At 32.9% G+C, this 22059-nt stretch overlaps 1 protein-coding gene across 6 annotated transcripts in view; it reads right to left on the reverse strand.

Annotated features, from left to right (window-relative positions):
• The window catches only part of LOC135842100 (potassium voltage-gated channel protein Shaw-like), a 137208-nt gene that overhangs the window by 46374 nt on the left and 68775 nt on the right, over positions 1 to 22059 (reverse strand). For all 6 annotated transcript variants that reach the window (XM_065359446.1, XM_065359447.1, XM_065359449.1 and 3 more), the window contains 2 exons: positions 8225 to 8470; positions 4771 to 4903 (listed from right to left, as the gene is read on the reverse strand). In XM_065359446.1, the coding sequence (XP_065215518.1) occupies positions 4771 to 4903; positions 8225 to 8418 (327 nt within the window). In that variant the 5' untranslated portion in view covers positions 8419 to 8470. The remainder of the gene's footprint in view (positions 1 to 4770; positions 4904 to 8224; positions 8471 to 22059) is intronic.

Here is a 22059-nt window from a genome sequence, read left to right on the forward strand (position 1 = left end):
AATCGTGTGTCTGCACTCTCAAGGTCGTCTGAGGGCTGCCGTTTCAACCGCCTTACCCAGATTTTTTTAATAGTGTGAGGAAGGGAAGGGGTACTCTAACTATAGGAGAGGACCGAGTGCTCTAAACAGTTTTATGGATATACTCTATCCTTCAACATAATTTTTAAAGTTTTCAACAACATTATGGTAGAGCTAGAAAATGGGACAGAAGGGGAGCTATAGGCCGAGCTACTCTAACGTCCGTTCAGGGTGCTCTAACTTGCTCCCAACGATGCTCTATTCCAGAAAGGGGGTTCCTCTCACGTTCTGAAACTGGTAGGGCCGAAACCTTTCTTCTTAACTTATCCTTCAAATATCGCAAAATTCGATGAAATTTTTTGGGTTTTGACAAACCTAGTCAAGATTTTAGTCATTTTGCAAACTTACGCAGATTTTGAGTTTTACCAAACTCATCCAAATTTTCATATTTTGCACGACTTATCGGAAGATGGCTGTCGAAAAGACGGTAAGTCTTAAAAAATTAAGTACCTACCTAAGTACCTAGGTATTGAACGTATTTATTTATTTTTATTTTTTTCAAACAAACATTCGATGAAATTTAATAATTTTTCTGCGAATTTATCACAAAAAGTGCTGAAATGTCATTTGTTTCGGGCTAATTGCAGCTTTCGACAGCTCCATTTCAGGTATAGTTTATGTAGAGGATCGTGAAACCCTGACCTAAAACGTAGGAAGTGTAAAAATGACAATTTTTCGTATTTTGACGATTCCACATTTCAGCGTATAGGTATAAGCATTATACTCGGTTCGGTTCAAAAAAAATTAACACGAAATGAGCATTCATTACGTGGCTAATATGTATATGTACGTATATTATGCTGGCAATAAAACACGAGCAAAAAGCGTGTTTCAGCTTCGTCTGCTTCGCTAATTACCCAATGATTTTCAGCGTATAGTTATACCACGAAATTTTGGTTTATTAACGAAGAAATACGCGACGTTTTCGAATTTAAACCTTTAATCCGGGCGTCAAAATGCCTTTAAAATTGATATTTCATTAACGTAATCTCATGCATAATAAATAAATTTTTATGTGTAATTCACCAACGAACAAAGCATACTAATTTGAAATTGTGGAATCGTATATGTATCAACTAATACCATAGTGAATAGTGTGGCTGGGATGGGGTTGCTTTACATACGACATGTCTGTACGTAATCATCCTTTGCCGCAGCAGTCTCACATATCTATACGTTATACGAGTAGGTACCTATGACTCGAACAATAAAATATAAATCACTACAAACGTACGAAAAGCCAAGGTATTAAATATTGTTACCTTCATTAGAAAAAACAAAGAACAAACCGATGAAGAAAGATCAATAATAATTACAAAAACAAGAAGCACTGTATAATAACGTACAGGATATGCTTAACGGAGCTAGACAGCTTTGCTATCATTTATTCTCGCAAATTATGTAGTTTATTAATCAAAGTTACGCATGCAACGCTCTATGTGTTGTGTACTCGTATTCGCGTAGTATTCGTCGGCACAAAAAAGTCTTTCTTTGTTCAGTGATACACCACATGTCCAAAATCTCCATCATAAATTTTACCACACGTGATAATTTATCGTTTTTGGTTTAAAACTTCATTGTTCTGGAGTACAATGTTGTGGAAACTCTTCGCACATTAAAGTTGACTATTTCGATATTTAAATTACTTTGCCAAACAGTTGGAGCGCGACGAGGTTAAATAAAAATTTCGTATTATTAGGCTTGCTGATTTTTACCTCGCGAATCCGTAGAATCGGTAAATTGGCTTTTTAGTTCAACTTTGAAATTTTGGATAAAAAACAGTTCAAAATGAGATAAATTTGTTCGAGGTGAAAGGAAAAAAAAAACTTTCCAGACGACAATTTACCTACATCTAGAAAAGCGAATACAAATTACAAGAAAATACCTACAAGATGTCCTATCAAATCTCTGCCTTACTGTACTATGTTCTTTGTATGTATTTGTGTAAAAAAAGATAGGTAGGTAAGGTATTTTAAAAATTCAAAATATAGGTAAATATTAGTTTGAAGATGCTCCACCTTCCCCTCCCATTTAGAATCGGCGATGAAAATTTTATTCACGTTACATAGGCTCCGAAACACTGAAGATGTGAAAAATTACAGGTGTATGCCTAGATTGCTAACATAAATTCCATATGTTACGAGAAAATAATTAAAGTAAGCTTTTTGATGCATTTTAAAATCACACTGGAGGCAATACTCGCTTTATATCTTAACCTTGTACGATACAACTACGTGTATTTTTGTATTTTTATATGATTATTTTTGTTGCTACCTACGTATTCGTGAAACAATTCAGTTCGAATGCACTCATTTCCCAAACTGCTTTTCAAAAAACATCAGAAACGAAAGTCGTGATTTATGTTGGAAACAAATTTTACGCAATTTTCCAAACCAAACAAATACCACGGTAGACTTTTTGCCACAATGTGATAGTCTGAGATACTCGAGCACTCGGTAGTAGGTTGTACATGAATTAAACAAGAGTATAATAATTAAATATGAATTTCAAATAATCTAAGCTCGCCTAAAAGATAGAACGTTTAGAGGGAGCTTTGCATCGTGGGTAGATAACTTGAAATGTTAGGTACATGAGCTTATAAGCTTTTGTTCAAAAATATTTCGTTTTCATTAAATTTAAATTGATCTTATAAAAATCTGGGCACCTGCACCGGTCTGCTTATAGCTCATCTTCACATAGGTACATACTAGTTGTAATTAAAAAAGGGGAAAACATAAAATTTGGAAATTTGTGAAAAAATATTTATAAATCGAATATTCTCCACGATCATTTCAAATACTTACCAAAAAAAATATTTCGTTGAAGGGACCTATTGTGGACGTACTCATTATATATTCCGAACCATAACGTAGAATAGATTATGAAGTTTGTACATTACCTACATTTTAGACGCTTGCGAAAATTTCTTCAATCTCATTACATCACAATGAGAAGTTCCCTATAATATAGCCGCATTGACCTTCGTACAAAGATTTGTCATTTTGAAATATGAGGCGAGATTTTTCATTCTATTTTTCAACGATTCGAGGGCAAATTTCGAGGGATTTTTATTCAAAAGCTCTTATATCGGTTACCATTACAAATGACAAAAAAGCACAATTTTTACCAAATAGATGATCTTCGGCGGACACATTCAAAGTAGAAAATGATTTTTCATTTTTCCATCAACGTTTATTATATACCTACGAATACTGTACGTGCGTAGGTAGGTATAACGAAGAGAAGAATAGTACGAGTAGAAACCGAGATGCCGAGTTTTTAATCTAAGTAAATCGTCAACTTTCACGTGTTTTCAGCCTTCTTTTTTTTTCTCGCACCTACCTCTACAATACTTTTGTATTGTTAAAATTCATCGTGAACAAACGACGGTTATTTTAAATTTCAAATCGTGTTCCATTTCCTTTTTAATATTTCCTACTTGAAAATATTGCTCGCTACATTGAAATGATTTTTCAATGAATTTCCTTTTCAACGTGTAAAAAATTATTACGTTGAATAAAATTGAGGATTTACCGATTTGCGTTTAGAAAATTTTAACGATTAAATTTGATCCGTGTCTGAAAGAGCAATTTAAATTTACCAAATGTATCTAAGCTTATTTTAACGTTTCATTTTTTTTTTTTTTTTTTGAAAATGAAACGGTTTAAAAATGAGCTTTTTGGTAGATTGGGACTTGATATATAAGTTGAATATTAATACAATGAAAAAAAAAAAGAAATTAAGTAAGACCTCACTTTGATTGAATTTAAAGAAGCTAATCTATAAATGGGTGGTGCTATATGAAAAAAATATCAACAAAAAAATGTAGGTAGGTGGGTGTACATCGACTATCAAACATTGGTGGGATGTGTGGAAATGAAAATTAATTATGTGCTCTTGCATCGATCATTATTTCAAATGATGGATAGAATTTCCGTCACATTACACTTATCTAGCTTTCTTTCCCTTCTTAATCAAACGAATAAATTATTAATTTTTTTTGGCATGGGTATTTTTTGTCACATTTTTAAATATAGGTACCTATACCTATGTACGTAGGTGGGTTTATAAAAATGCGTAAAAGTATTGTTATCAATGTTATCGTTGTTGTTGTTTTTTTGAATTATCCTACATCATTGCCTACCATATCTCAAAAATATAAATAGGTATCTAGATATGAGCAGTTTTGCTACTTATTCAAACTAAACCATAGCAATTAGAATTTGGAAGCGGAACAAAAAAGAGCGAAACGGTTAAAGAACGAAATATTTTAGACTTTCTACAAAAAAACGAAGCAAATGAATAAATTTTTATGTAACGTGTGACAGATGGAAGTGGAGCGAAAAGGAGTGAAATGCTTGGAATTTATTGTTGAGAATGAAATGGAAAACGGAAGGAAATGGAGAAACGTTTGCTTTTTTATTAGAAAATTGCAAATTTTTTCTAAAAATAGCTCACAGAGTTGAAAATGAAAATAAGAAGACAGGTATGAGTATAGGTGGTAAGTGAATGGATTAAATTTTGAAATTGAACGGTGATTCTGAATTTAGTTAATTTGATTTTTTTTTCTTTTAGCAAATTTTATTCGTTAGGTGAGTGTTTTCACTTGAAAATTTTTTAAATTTCCAATAAATAGTTATTCATTTTTATTTTTAGAGACTAAAGTCACAGTTTAAAGTGTTCAGTACTCACTTGAGTGTCCCTGTGAATACTGTATGTGGACCAGCAACACGGCTCCACTTGATTCGAATCTAGACCCCAAAATTCTAATTCTTCTTCGAATAATGGACCGCAAACGTTTGTTGGATAATGCAGCTTACCAGTTCTGCAAAAAATAAAATTAAAAAAATAAACAAAGATATAGAAAATAAGAAAAGCTACCTTTATCAAAGATTGGAAGTTCAAATTTTATTATTAAATAGAAATTCGGGTATTTATTTTTAATTCAAAAAAATATTTGAACGTAAAATTGGGTAAAAATTTGAAAATTTGGATAAAATTTTAAAAATTTAGGGATTTTTAGTCCGGCAAAGGGTGATGAAATTTTGATCCTTGAAGTTAGTGGGAGAAGGGAGGGCAAGTCGACGAGGAGTAAAAGTTGAAATAACTTTGTTTAATCAGAGATATGTGTAGGGTAGGTATACTGTTTTATCGAAATGCATGAATAGCGATCAGGTAATCTATAGCTATTACGAACGATAGTCATAATTTGAAGAAACAAATTGCTTTGTATGAAAATAATGCCAACAGCGAGGTTTGCTTTCATACGAATTATCTTTTGATTCAAACTATCTATGTTTGGTGCATCGTAAAATGTAATCTGCACACATAACTAAGACCAACTTCGCAAGATGATCATATCATTAGCAAAATTAAAATATCATCGTGATGAATATCGACCATGTACTGATGAAATAATTATAGAGCAAACTATCGTATCATATCCTAATTAAATAGTTTTTAAACGTAGGTTATTTTCAATTATTCAAATTACTCGAAATGAATGAAATAAATTTACTATCATTTTATGTCGCCTCATTAGTAATAGGCTCCTAAATAAACCCTAAAATGACGACAAAGCGCCGATTAAACTACAAAGCGAAATGATTGAAATTTATTTTCTGTAAAAAAATTAACATAATTTTAGCCCTAGGGATACGAAACCTTTTGAGTGCTCGTTTTATTATAAGCGATAAAATTACAACCCGTCAACGTTGAAATGTATTTACATTTTTGCAGATATTTTTCAAAAATATGGCACCATTTTGTACTAAAGAAAATATTTTTTCATGTTAATTATTAATCTTTCGTCCAGCCATAATGCATTTTATATGATTGAATAATTTTTCATACATCGAAATACATAGATATAGTGCGGATCTACTCTGTGATGGGCCTGTTCTGATATATATGAGATTTAGTAAAACTGCAAAGCACCGAGTAGAAACATGGTGACTCTTGCTTCGTAACCATGTTTGCAATGCATCAGTTTCAAAGTATTTGAAAGGGTATATATTTTATAGCCAAAAGGCGAATAGATTCGATATAATTAAAGGATTGACCATGTTACGTAGGGACCGAGAACAGGCTATACTATTCGTCATTGATTTTGAAATTGTTAATGCGTAATTTGAGAAGCTTGTAATATGTTTCGCAACGTACGTCCAGCAGCCAGTTCTAATTAATGTCGTTGAATTATTTTCACAACAATGAGATGGCACATTTTTTACCACTGCAATTTGTTTAGGTACTATATCTACTTTGTGGAAACATAGATGAAATATTTTTTTATCACTTTGGATAAATTATGGTAACATCTTGATTACGTCTGGAAAAAGAAAAATATTTTTACGCTTGATTTATTTGACGTAAAATGTCAAATTCTGTCGGATTATGATTTATTGAAAAATTATCAGTGTGTGATATTAATTCGCTTAATTTCGCTGGTATTTGCGGGTCATTCAAGCCATATTGAGTTCATATTTTCTATGCTATATTTAATAAATAGATTTGATTATAACTATATCTCCATATCATCGTATTGGACTTCAATTTTCATTTTTTTTTCTCGCATAGAAAAACCAAAAGTGAATGATTTGAAAATCTCTTTCAAAAGAACTTCACTACCTGACCTTTTCGAGTTACATTCAATTCCTTTCGATTGAAAGAAATTGGGTGGTTATTTTATCCTCAAACGGTAGGTACCTAATCTTTATCAAAAACTCGAAATCAAATTAGAATCAAAAATATTTCAACGAAAATTTCAGAAGTTAATCCGGATAAATATACGTGAAACAAAAAAAAATAGGTACCTAGCCCAAACAATTCCTCTGGTAAATCTTCGAATTTATGTATTTTAAAGAATAAAAGTAAGTTTTAACTTAATAATAGTAAGAACGTGACTACTGTTACTTCCATAATTGGCGTAACTCACCAGGGAGGGGGTTGGGTAAGAGAGAGTCTGAAAAGCTTGTTTTCTTCGCGGGTTTAAAAAAAAAACAATTTCAAAACAGAATTGAAAATACTTCCCTGCAAAAAAGATAAAAAGGATAAAAGCTTTTGGTTTCGTATTTCAAGCTCTCTGTATCACCCTGTTTTTTTTTGTTTTTGTTTTTTTTTTTTTTTAAGTTTAATGTCGCGTCATGAACAACTATCCTGTGTTTTTAAATCTTCTTACATGGTTCTATTTCCAAGAAAATTTTCAAGACGTAATTCGATTTTCTGTCATTCAAGCTACATTCCCTTAGGTGAAAAAAGACCACGATTTTTTTTTTTTTTTTTCATTTCAACGTACCGTTTATTTCTCAGCGTTTTTCCCTCTCATTGGTGTTGATATTTACCTCGTTTTATACTGATAAAAATGTATAAATATTAAATGAACCTAGATTACTTCTCCATTTTATTTCTATAGGTTGACTATAATGATTAAACGTACCATGATTGCAACTTCATCCCTATATTTATAAAGGTAGGTAACTTAAACGTTGATGTGATTTTTCACTGACCAGAAAAACTTTTCAAACCGCGTGTTCCTCTACTTATATAAATTGTTTAGTTTTCATCCCTTTCTATTTGGTTTAATTTAGAGATTTATTGCAATAAAAAAAGGGGGAAAATGCAGAATGGGAACGCTGCATGTTCAACATACTGTCACATAAATAGAATTTTGGTAAAAGTTTCAATGCCATAAAAATACGATGTATAAAAAGCGTCGCTTTAGCTACATAAGTTTACTTATGGAGAAGATGAGGATGTATGAAGCAGAGCTTCACAATTTATTTGCTAGTTATAAATTGAAATTTTTCAGACATCCACCTAAAGCTAAAATTATTCTCGATACATTAGGATGAAATTGTGCTCTTGACTATGTGTATGTGAGTTCCTATACCTAAGTTGTTGGGAAAAAAATTTCTATTCATTTTTTTTTCGCTGAAAATTCCGCAATGAAAAAAATCTACAAATGTAAATATCTACGTATTCGACTATTCGTATCCATTTAATTTATAGTGCAACACATTTTGTATTTACGTAAGCTGCATACATGACTGTGTACTTGAATGTACCTAGTTGCGCATAGGTATACATATGTGTTTATTTGAGATTATAAAAATTGTATCAAGACGTATATTAAATTACGAGTACGTACCTGTAATAATTTAATATTTGAGCGAACACTCCTGGATGTCTATCGAAAAAGTACTCATTTAGTATAGGATCGTAATTGGCCAATGCTTCGGTAAGTCTTGATAGTCTAGTTGCTGGTATCTTTTTCAACGTTGCTTTATACGTTTCATATCTAATTCCGCCAACGTTTAGAATAATTCTGTGCTCGCCGTCCATGGTGCAGTTTCATATCAGCGTTATAATTCATTGAATATGGAAGGATGTTATCCTGCGCAAATAGTTTTCGTATTTTTTTAGTATTACGTGCTGAATTAATGTTTTAGATTACCTATTTTAATGATGTACCTAATGATCAAGGTTTTTCCCGCATTTGATTTTCATACGTAAGTATTTTTATTCGTACTTCGATTATGGTAAGTACAAATGTAAGGACGAAAAATCAAGTTTTGCGTAGACTGCAGAGAAATTTTTCATCAATACAATTGCTAGAGAATCAAAGCTGATGAATTATTTACTCTGACATTGAAAAAAAAATTGTGGTTTCATAAAATTATGAAACCGAACACTGGTTATGTTTTAGTTTTGATAACTTCCCACGTCTATCAAAACATTTCATTTTGAATTATTTTTTTTTACTGGTTGAAATTTTCTAGAGAAATTTTATCCGTCGTGAAATGAAATTTCGCTTGTTTCGTTACCTCGACCAGTCAAGTAGGTATACGCTTCACTGAATTGGACAAAAAATTTCGTGGGATGTGTTGTAAAAACACAACGATGAAAATTATCGATTTTAAAATTTTTGTTTGCGCTTTGAATAATTTTATTTTTGTGGCTTGGATTTATTTTTGCGTGAGACAATTATTTCAGAGCTGGGTAGATAAGTCAAATAGATATGAGAAATTGATGAAGATTTCTAATGCGTTTGGAGTTATAGTTTGGACTTATTTTGGACTTCAAAGACGTAATACCTATTTTATGTGCATAAAACACGGATTTTTTGTCATGAGAATCCCAGCTCAGGTAATAATGCAACACTGCGTTTATTTAGGGCTTACCCCCTCCCTCCAAGCCACCGGATCACTAGCATTACGCTTGTGCATTGTTTTAGAAAACCCAGATAACAATTTTTAGATTGGCACATTTCAAAAAGCACTATAGACAGAGGGGGGTTCTGCGCCAGGAGGACGCATTTTACTGAGATTTTATCGATAGAGCCATATTCGATCAAGTATTGCCAGTTGACCTTATGTTATGCATCAATTTTTTTTAAACTTTAATGAAAATATTTTCAGTTTGCCTCCAATACCCTCAGACATTAAAATATAGAGGTGGAGAGACTTTTTCATTTCAGCGATTACGTGATAGTCCCCAAAAACGTCGAAGGATTTTGACAAAATTCAGCAGAGATCTTCATTTTGAGTTGAAACTTACTCAGAAACACTTTTTGCTCAGGAGGAATGCCCCTGGAGGAGGAAAATGAGCCCTCAAAGAGGAGGCATTTTTTTTAAAACGAGGTTTTTTTGCTCCTGTCGCTACCTTACCTAACTTGTTTTGGAAAAAATGGTTCGGTTCCAAATTAAAGCATTTGAGATTCTGCGTCGATCTATGCTATAAGTCTACTTTTAGGGGTTTTTGAATAAATTCGTGTTTTGAAATTTTTTTGCAGATATTTTCGCCTTAATTATGCCGAAATATTGAAAGATATCATTCCTGAAACTGGGGAAATATTTTGGAACGCAGCAGTTGAAATTTTTTTGTGATTACTATCCTACCTACTAATTTCAAGAAATCGAAAAAATTTCATAAGTTTTTGGCTATTTTTCTAGATTTTTTGAAATTGGCAATAATGGGCAAAAAATTGGCACCACTGCACTTCAAAATATTCCCTCAGTTTGAGGATGAGGAAGAATTTGAAAGCTCATACCTATATACCTACGTATTTCAAGAATGATTAAACTTGAAAAGAATCTTTTTACGAAGATTTATAAAGATATAGATTGAAGCTTCAAAATCGGCATTTAAAATTTGAAAAGTTCAAAATTGGACTTTCGATGTGAAATTAAAAGCTGTGATTTAGTTGAAAATAGGTAACACTTCACCACGAATTAAGTTAATTTTGTTGGAAGAGGAAAGCAAAACATTCGACTGTGATCGCCTTTCCTTCTTCTTCACCCTAAAAATCTAGCTGGCACCGACATAGATTTCAAACGAGAGAATTTCCTCATTTCTAGGCCATTTCTTACACTCTTTTCGAAGTTACGTAATCATATAGCATATAGCAGAGCAATCTCATTTATTGCACCAGTTCTTAATTTCGTTGATTGATTTTCTAAAAGTTGGAGATTGACGAATTGGAAAAAAATCAAAGTGACTTTTCCCTCGCATCGGTTTTCTTTTCTAATCAACGATGAATATTGGTGAATTAGAAATAATGAAAATGTTATGTCGACGTGGCAAGTAGGTACATAAATTATAAATTAAATGGTAAATTTTAATTAAATTTCAACACCAAATAACTTGGTGATTTACCAATTAACGAAACTTCGCGATAATTATTAATCGATTAGAATTTCGTACATAAATTTCGATTAACCGTGACACCATACTACGCCGTAGGGCAAGGATATAAGTAGTACAGTACCTAATAGCTCTAAATACAAATGTTACAATACCTAAACGCGTATCTACCATATACATAATGTATTTCGCACCAACACATACATTACGAGTTCACGTTTTGTAAGGGAGAAGTTCAACAGAACACAAAATTTAACAACCGCTAAAAACCTACATTTGTCTCGGTTGGCACTACGTATTTCTTTGAAATTTAACATTCGCCACTATTATGGTTTGAAGAGAAAACGACTACAAAGCTGGGTGTTTGCAACATTCATCACATGTGTCGTGTCAGTTATATATATACGAAAATTTTTTCATTTTTTCATACACAAAATAGTACATACAACAACTATACAAACAGTCAAATGCTTGGAGCATCGTGCACATATGAAAATTAAACTATATAAAGCGAAACGTTATGCTTGTATAACGACCAAAGAAACAGTTTATCGTCAGTGTTCGACTTCGCCATTTACGTGCCTATAGTCGTATCACTTTTTCACCGGATTCTTGGTTACGTTTTTTCCTTCCGACCAATATGAAAAGGTATCTAAAAACCCCTTAGTGTTGGTCGAAATCACGTTTTCTTCGGCGTAGGATAATATGAATGTGTGAGTGCGATTCTGTCAATAATATGTGAAAGGCCATTTTCTAAAAACAGCATTATGTTGCTCGTAAGAACCATTGCAGGCGAAATAACTGCCCGAGTATTATTATTTGTTGGCTTTTTCTACAAATCCTATATAGATTTGGGGAAACTTTCTTTCGTTAAGAACCAGACGCTCGGAATAGATGGAGAAAAGAATAACACGTGTTCCTTTCACGTATGACTTGAAATTTCACTTTGCTTTTATTTTCTTTTTTTTATTCTTTTTGCCACTTTGAATGTAATATATTGCCTCTTGTTACACATGATTTAACGTTCTTATCCTGACACAAATTTAACGATTTTATTACCGCTAAAATGCAACCCATATAAAATAACGGGAAGTTTGCAAATATATAGGAAACGTTTAAAATGACTTTTTTTTTCCTTTTCACAACCATGCTAAAATTATAAGCAATAAATATAAGAATATATTACTTCACATTGCATTGCACGCGGTATTAAATTTTCTCTACAGAAAAAAAGAACCATTTATTTGGTTCGTCTGTACAGTAAACGTCGCTAACGACAGAAAAAAATTCCAGACGGCATAATTTTTCATATAAACCTTTCAATTCTGGAATTAAATTAATTTAAAACGAAATTACAACCATGTCGATGCGCTATCTTGCTACTCGCCAAAATCATAACTTATTTTTCATGCGCTATAACTCTAGATGAATTTCCCTATTTGTAGATATGTAGTATAGATAGAACGATTTATATCTATTTACAAATCATTTATATAAGTACTCGCATGGATTATCTGATGTATTTTCATTTTGCTGCGAAAAATGAGTGTCGACAAACGACAATTTTTTAGTGACATTCGAACTTATTTTCATTAGCCCTCGAATCGCTACACGTGTAAATATAGAAAAGTCAAGAATGGAATAAGAGGGGTAAGTAGAGGGATGAAAGTGGTGGCCGTACTTGCAAAGTATACCTATAGAAAAGCAAAAAATTCAAACCACGAAGATGTTGCATTTTTGTTAGCCATTTTAGCCCTGGATTTTCTTTTTTTCTGAACGACAATTTTTTCAGTTGTTTGGTCATTCTAGGCATACCTACTAAAGAACTTCGTTGAAACCAAAGTTGAGTGAACAGCTCCTCGGTCTTCCAAATCGAACCAAAATTTGATGAAGAAAAACCAAAGAAATTGAACATTTGACGCACATGAGGTTGACGATTGACATTTAAAAATGCTAAACACGCATAGGTACCTACCTACCTACCTACCACTTTCTTACATTTTGTTCCTTCTATAACCTCAAACAGTGTTAAAAGGTCCAAAAATCAGATGGGTCAAAATTCACAAATTCAATTCCTGTTTTAAACTTTTGGCGAATTTTTGAAAATTTATAGACCCGATTTTCATTTTCTAAAAACGAAAAAAAAATGTAGGTACCTACCTACCTATTAAAATTTAGGTAACAAGGCTGAAATTTGGTTCATGCAACTTAGGTACCCTATTTTTTACTTCTCAGCTTCATTAGCGATAGTTTGGAGCCCAGTTAGAATTTCCAGCAAATTTTGGATTTTCCTATTTTAAATAAATCATTACCTACAAAAAGGTTTGAAATGAAATCATTTTAGAACTCCCTCGAACATTTTTGGATTTTTCAGTTCAGATAAAGTGTTAAATTTCATTTTGGCTTTTTTATCACCATTTTTCCAAGAATGAGAAATTTCAAAGACTTCTGGGGCTTCAAAAACGCTTAGAATCACTATCAATCAACTCGAAATGTTGAAAATAGAGTGTGTACAAAATTTAATTTCATTTTGTTTATCTCATTTTTATCAGATTTTGATTTTTTTTAATAAAGGAAAATAGGCCATCACGTTTGAATTTAATTCACCAAAAATCTAAAAGTGGAATCGACCATCTGAATTTTGATCTGGTGTATTTTTTAAATGTTCTCCCAATTTTTTGCTGTTCTGTCCAAAACTTTGTTGCCAATCTTGAGATATCCAATCAAAAAAAAAAAAAAAAAAAAAAAGACATAAAAATTCTCAGGTGATTTTCTGTTGTGAATTGCACTTTTCTGGTCATTACAACTAATTTTTTTACATTTTTCCACTTCTCAAGTAGTCAATCCTGGTCGAAAATTTTTTTATCACAATACATCAGCTGAATTGCACCTTTTGAAGAACCCCTACCCCCCCCCCCCACTCGGATAACCTGCATGACTAAAATTCATGTCTAGAAAAATATCAACCCGAAATACATCAAAGAAAATAATATCTATTGCAATTTCAGCAAAATAAGAAATCTTCGATTTTTCCCGATATGGAGTAGCAACTTTTTTTTTAATTGGAAAAATAATCACATCTGATGAAAAAAATGTGCAAAAAGAATTACAATTTTGCTATATAGAATTTGGTCGAAATCCTTTAAAAAATTTCCATTTCGCACGATTTGATTTTGTGAATTGAATTCATGAGACGACCTTGCTGCTGCAATGTGAGCTGGTGGCATGCATTTATCATGTCGTTTGTTTACTTTCTCGCATGCTCCTCGAGGAAATCATTGTATGATCAACATTATTAGAAATTCTGCGGAGAATATGGAATGTCGAGTCGTTTTTCATTTCAAAAGCAAGCCCACGACATAAATTCATTCCTAAAGTAGAAAATTGTTGTTAAAAAATAACCCACGACGACGAGGTGAGAAAATAACTTGGAAAACCTGTTTAGGAAAACTATTCTGAAAATTTCACTCTTCGAGGAATTTGCTGTCGGGCTAAAAGGCTTCTATAAATATTTTAACAATCTGAAATAAAAAAGAAAATCAATAATTGGAAGAGACGACGGCGCAAAATTTTCGAGGAATTTCCGAGACGAGACGTCAACTTTACAGCTTAATTTACATCGACTGTAACTTTCATTTTTCAGTGCGATTCGCACGAGAATTATTGTCATTAAGCTGGTTATATCTAGTTGCTGCATTATTACATATTGGAGTCTAATACTTGAGGCGGATTTGAGATTTGTTTTTTCACCTATCGTTCGTATCGTTGATGGCGTACCCTACGTATCTCTACCTATCTAAACGGTTTTGACGGAATTATTTATCAAAGCTTGTTTGGTTGACAGATAATTATAATAGGTGTTGAATATTGTGTAGGTAGATAGAGTAGGTTGGTATAGATAGGTACAGGTGGGATTTCCCGAAGGATCTTATAAATGAGAAATTGAATGGCGTGGCGTGGCAAATCTAAGGGTTGCGTGTAGTGTATACGCATCCGTTCATTATCAAACCAGAAGATTAATAAAGACTATGGCGATAATGAATTTCAAATATGTAGCCGTGTTATGGATTAGCGTGAAATTTCGGGCAAAATGTCGGAATGGCGAATACGTTAAGTTTTCGGACAGCGTTGAAATTAGAATGAACACGGCAATTGTACCTATATCTTGTTGCAGTGAAAGTCTTTACACAGTTGTATGCTTTGCTGACTTTATACCTTTTAGGTACTGGGCAAACTCTAAATCTTTGAAACTTGCAGGTTGAAAGTTAAAAGGGTTTTAGACTGTATTTTCGCCATGATCCCGTGGTCATATGATTGAAGTACCTATCTACTGTGTTAAACCATGTACACGGTTACATTGGTACATTGTGCTACAATATATAATGCTGCGAGTACCTACTGTACTTACCTATCTACTCTCGGTGTGTTAATATGTATGCTAATATTGAAGCGTGGATATTGTAAAACGTAAATCATTTAATTTGAATTTCGCATTCGTTTCGAGTTAATTAGTATATTAAGTTGAAAAACCGCTAGTATACCTGAGGATTAAGGATTAACTATTTGAAACGCTTACCTTATCCTGTTTAGCGTTGTTTTAATGAAACACGGAAATTACCTCGAGGGTTTTAATACATAGGTAGGTGTAGGTAGATAGGTACCTTACCTACGTAGGTTGAAACTCGCAGATGGTGCCTCTTCAATATAAAAATAAAAGAATTTTTTGACGATGACACGATTTTCTAAACAAATTATATAAAAATTAAAGGCGTTAACTGACGGGGATGAAATCTCATTAATCAATACGAGTTTTACAGAAATTAAATACACTATTTCTTAGGTACCTACGTATTTGTATACCTACATCACGTTTAAACTTGGATTTTCTATTCAGGTAGTATAATATACCTTGAAAAGATCGCTAAACAGATAGGTATGGTAGACTTTCGACGAAGTAAATTTCGTCATAATTTCAATAAACTATACCACGTAGGTAATTCAGGTGCTATAAATTTTCGCATTAGGTACTTAATTAGTTGAAAGTTGTCAGCTTCACGCTTTGTACAGCAGAGTTGTTGGAAATTTTGGTTATGACATTACAAGCTTTATATTACGCTTATAAAGGTTGTTAATATTGAACTAAACTCGGAGAAAGTTGAACTTCATGGCATTTCTTTAATACCTTGTAACGTTGGATGGCGTAGTAGTCGTTTTGAAACCCGTTTTCATTTCTGCAAATTGTGAAGTATTGAACATTAAGTTGGCGAATGGTGACTTTGTTAATTTCGTGCCCATTCAAACTTATAATAACATTCCTTTGTTGTAGATTTCAAAATAATAACAACACAAACAAAGCCATTAAAGATTATATTATTATTCGCTATACAATTTGTACGCGCGTTAGGATTTGGCGAAAATGTTACGATTATTTTACTGTTGCTCTCGATATTGGTTTTTCAATTACCGACCTGATTGAGGTGTTTTGGTGTAGTTTTATTGTACTTATGAGACGAGTAAATTATACGTATAGGTACGAAGGTATCTATCTAACTCAATTCGAGTAAGTATATCGTAACGCAACAGATTTAGGTATTTAAGGAGAGTTGATCATTTTTAAACGTGAAATTTTTTTATATCCTATTTAAACGAAATGACTTGTCAAACAAGCTTAAATTTTATTTTCGGTGGTTCATGTCCGTCATAAGATTTTTAATAGATACTAAAAACTTATTCATTACTCACAGAGACACCTCTCGGTTACTATACCATTGGTTTTGGTTCATTCATTTTTTTTAATGGGACCTGGAAACTCGCAGAATTGTACCTACACAAAAAATTTATCTTTCTCAATCAAGAATTTGTAGGTCGTTCAGGAGCTTGAAGTTTTAAATACCTATACGAGTAGGTACTCGAACTGAAAAATAATGAGCTATAAATTCGTAGTAAGTATAAAAAATCAAAATAAAATCGTTTGTGATCATGTTCCCACTGCAACCTCGTTTCATGGTTCAATTTTGATACCACTATGGCCTTATAAGAGAATACTAAAAATTTCATGAAATTTAAAATCGCGCGATTTGATGTCTAACCAACAGAAAAATGTTGAACCGAACAAAACAACACTCGAGTATCTATATCACTAGACAAAAATTCAATTGCGAAAGTGTATTTTTCATTTTTGTGAATTTTTTAAAATCAACTTTGGAGTCAAAAATGTAAAAAAATGAAATAAAGATTTTGAACTATCAAATAGATGGGAAATGATTACCAACCAGTTTGAGTAGTTCTGGGGAATCCAACAGTAACAGATTTTTGAAGTTTCAATTTTCCAAAAAAAATTTACCAAATGAAATTAAATAGCGAATTTTATCTCTCAAATCGCTACAATGGTTTACGAAATTTGGCACTGATGGGAAAAGGAAACAACTCAACAACATTATGAGAGTCCATTGTAGGTGATTTCAAACCATTCAAAGCCTCTTGATACATTTTAAAAAGAAGGTATGTTAAAAGGTAATCGGTAATTATTAAGTGTGGTGGTTATTATCGAATGATATACCTTGGGGGGGGGGGAGGATAGAAATATTCCCTAGAGAGTGAACATTTCTCTTTAACCAGCTAGCTCAGAGTACACTTAGTAACACGAATCATCTAATGACATTATCACATAATGTGTCCATTTTTACGTGAATAAAAAGAAAAACAGATATGAGATGATTTGTTTAAATAATATATTTACACAAATATCCCTACAATGTAAGCCAAACAGAGTATATGAAGACTGGGTACTTAGTAAGGTTATTAGACTAGGGGGTCTTAGGTCTAGTCTTACATCACACGGTGATGAGCAGATCATGAGTCGAAGACTGTCAATAAGTAGTTAAACTTAACATCCCTTATGAATTAGTCGATATACCCGAGGATATACTCGACGTTGTACTCATAAAGGATGAGCAAAGGAGGCACAAGTACCTCAAAACACTGTACACTTCACCCTACACCTTTAGGCTCTCCTAATACTAAGGCCTGTTTAGGGGACACGTTAAGAAAGTACACTTTAAACTAGAGACACTTACCCATGTCCGGAATCTAGGATAAATGCCCTGTGGTACCTCGCGAACGCAACAGCATAATGGGATCACAAGTTCATATACAATCAATTTAACCATCTTTGAGTGGGCACTACTAATTAACCGAAGAGTGGCTCGTCAGCCATAAGTACAATGTTTGCCGAGTGACAGAGATGTAGCGGGCTCGAGATACTACATCCAAGTGATTTTACAGCGAAGACGCTCCATGGTCGTACCATCGATCGTCAGAAGTTACCACGTTTCCCCTCTTTTGGAACTAGTTTTCCTTCCCCTCTGGTGAACGAGTACAGTAGGGACTACCTCAGGTGAAGAGGGTTACCTGCATCACCCAAGGCAGACGGCAGTCAAGACATAACTCCTCCTTACAGGTACACTTTTTTTTAAGGCATTGTCGCCGAATATAGCCAATTTTGGATTATTAAAAATTGACTAACAATCGAAAAATCAATTTGGAGAGTCGAAATTTTGGTTAGATATACCGGAGTTAGAAAAAATTAAAACCATAGGTAGGTACCAAGTTGCATCGTTTCCAAGTACCTAACCTTTTCCGATTAAAACTGACCTCTCCCACCCCAAATGCCTCAGTTTGTAGGAGTTGAATTTCTTTCGGACCATTTGAATCGGTGAGAACTGAAAGAGATCTAGTCACATTTTGGCACTTTTCACTTTCTCACGGATATTTGTGTACCATACTGAAGCACGGCAGATTGACTAGCGTGGTCAGATTTGCGCGAAACATCTGGGAAGGTTTTGTTTGGTAACATCGCACGAGCAAGTTGAGGGGATGTATAAAAATTAAACTTTTTCAAAAAATTGAAATTCGGCGAATGTCTTGGAAAATTTATTGTACCTTACTACGAAAAAATAACAAACAACTTCAAAAAGTATCATTTCTGACTCTTAAACGTTTTTTTGTAGCTACTGAAAATAGTGGTCGAGGGACCCGCATAAGAATCTATTGTACCCCCCCCCCTCCCCCGTCGATTCTCCGGGACAACATTTTTTTTTATGGGGGAGTCCTAAGGAACATTTCTAGCCCTTGTCTTTAAAAAAAAGTGGCCCTACTTACAAAATGGCGGTCATTTGTAAAGATTTCAAGTGCTAAAATGCCTTTTTCGATTTTTGATGAATTTTTAAAAATCAAATTTAGGGTAAAAATCAGGGAAAAACTCAAAATTTTACCAAATTGACCAAAAAAGCTGAAATTTGGGATATACCCTATTTTCGACCTGCCAAATCGATTGGAAACTGTTTCAAATCATATCATTTTGAGCAGTTCTGGAGCCTCCAGCAGATTTTTTAAACTCGAAATTCCCACAAAATTTCATCAAAAATGGAGTTAGAAAGCCGAAATTCAAGGTGGATTTCAAGTCGTTTTTGGAGCCTCCAGCAACTTTTTGAAAATTACTGGAGCCTCCAGTAAATTTTTGAAAATTGCGTGAAATCCTCTTTCAATGGCCAAAAGTGTGTTCCTCAAAATTATTTGTTGGTTTTTAAATAAATCAGTTTTTGTGTTTTCTGAAAAGTGCCAAAATGTGACTGGATCGCCCTTTCAATTCTCATTGATTCATTTTTTTTCTGCGAAATTTATTGAAAATTGGATAATTCAGAACTCCACTGGAGGTTCTAAAACACCTTGAAACTATCATAAATCGTTTTGTGAGATAAAAAATTAATCACATTCCAGTTTTCCACCAATTTAATTTGATAGAATTTTGATTTTTTTCGCAAACTAACATTGTTGCTGTTTTATTTTCTCTTTAGACGTATATGTATAGGTACGTACCTATAAGTGAGTACTTAACTTACGTATCTATAGTTATCTCATTTGATCTGATTGGTTGCTTGAGAAATAATTTCGTTACCTATTTTGAATATGAGATACACGTATACAATTATACATAGGTACCTATTGACTACTATGGAAGCATTATATTAGAACAAAAAGCGAAGCGAATGTTCTGTAATACGAAGGGAGAAATTATTTATTGTAAATGTTGATACGCCTATCCCAGATCTGCATTTGTGATCAATATGCGGCATTAAAGTGATATATAGCCCTACTGACCTGTTAGGTGTTTGAGTATATTGAACATATATTATACCTATTTGGAGATCATTAGTTAAATCCTATAAAATAACTCCTTTATAAAGTATCCTCGCGTAAAGGATGAACCACAAACGAAACACTAAACTCGGTGTAAATTTATTCACCTATACATAGTTTCAAAACCGTACACTCGAAAAAAAAAGAAGAAAAAAAGGTAGTCGTTAATTTGTTAAAATGAATAGGTGAAGGAACAACGAACGAATCTCACTATCGAAATAAATTACCGGGGAGAATTTGTAAAGTTGTTCGAAGCTGGTAAACTATTGTTAACCTTAGGAAAAAGTTATACAAGGAACTTTTTAAATCTTTGAAACCTATAAAGTATATAGGTACCTAACCCCAGACATTGTTTTTGATGTGGTTAAGGGCTGCCTTCATGATTAAGAGAAGACCGGATTATCTTTAATACGTAAGAATGAAATGCACTTTTTTGTACAGGAAAAACCCTGAAATCCATTCATGAAATTTTCAACAACGACGAGTCTACGTTTCGATATCTGTGCTCTTGAATCGAAAATTAAAATGAAATTTGTTCTTAGGAAACGATCGAGAATGTTGTAAAAAATTCTTTTGTTAATTATTTTCCCACCTTGTTGTATTTGCCAGTGAGTGTAGGTATAAGCTTAGTTATGATTTCCATTCAGGATTTTTCTATGGTATAAAGGACGAATAGAATTTATCATTTGTGTTCGGTTAGATAAAAAAAAAGAAGTGGAAAAGCGTATAAAAAACAACTGCGTCCTTAAATCAAAACTTTTGTAAGACGATGTCGTGTCGGCGTATTTAATGGCGATATGATAAATAGTCGTGTCCTTTATATGTCTAAACATGATGAAGGTTGTAAAAAATGATGCGTTCTCCATACACGATGCCATCCAAACTTGAATTAATTTCAAACGAAAAATAAAGCCGCGTTATTTTATATATTTTTTCCTAAATTTCACAATTCTCACCGACGAGGAAAAACTATAATATACGTACCTATACAGCTCGGTTCATTTTTAAACAACCCTCAGTTTACTCTTCGTTATGCTAATTTAGTCGTAAAATTTCAGCTATCATCGCGGTACCTAATTTTTGATTGTAAAGATTTCCATCATAATTTAGGCGTGAAAACTTATTCAATTTCAATATCAATACCTAAGATTTTAAAAACAAAAAATTTCACATCCAAGTACTTACCTAATTTTGAAAAAAAATTCTGGAAAGTTTCAAAAAAAAATTTTCATATATTTTTCTAGCTATTTTTCTGCTTGAAAATCCTATACCCAATTTTTCAAATGAGCTTTTATTCCTAATACAAATGTGGTTGAAGTTTTCACCTTTCTACGAATTTTCAAGTTTGCAAACTTTATAACGAATGTTGGAATTTCCCTGTGGGTAAATTTTCACCAAGATATTGACCTTAGGAAATTTACGCATGCCGTTGTTTAAAAAAAAAAAAATCAAGTAAATCGCAAATTTCCGCTCATCAAAAGGGTTTTGTTCATTGTACGAATTTATAGGAAGAAAAAATGCATCGAATTGAATTCGAAAGCAGTAATTTTGCAGATTACACCGTCTAAATGCTTAGGTACCTACTTATTCGAGGTTTTTTTTTGGCACAAATACTTTTTTTATGAACGAGAACTCGGATCAATGCTACTTGAAAACAAATGCAGTAGACGTTTGGGATGTTTTGCATACTAAATATAGCCTCTTTTGAATAATAATCGTGTACTTCACTTGTACGTGATTTTGAAATTGGATTAAGATTTGTCCTTTCGGTGATATCTATGTCTGAAGTGCTCAACTGGATTTTTTCCTTGAGCAGTGAACGAACTTGGCTTTAATATGAATAAATCTTGAGTATTTAAATTTCCTATTTAAATTCTACATTTTTTCAAGCTAGTTGTGATTTTCTCAAAAGTTTGGATGTGATTGGAAAATATCCAAGTTTTTAAATAGGTAAGGTAGAGTGGGGTAATTGCAAAGCACTTTTTGATTAGTGACACTTTGAGAGGGCGCTGTGAGAAGACTATTACACGGATGAAGCTGAAATTTGTACCACTTATACTTCAGGGGGTTCTCTATCAATGGTGAAATTTTGGTACAATTTGGTCCACAAATCGTGGAGAAAATTGCAATTTGAAAATTTAA

This window comes from Planococcus citri, chromosome 3 (assembly GCF_950023065.1).
Source record: "Planococcus citri chromosome 3, ihPlaCitr1.1, whole genome shotgun sequence".
Lineage (NCBI taxonomy): Eukaryota > Metazoa > Arthropoda > Insecta > Hemiptera > Pseudococcidae > Planococcus > Planococcus citri.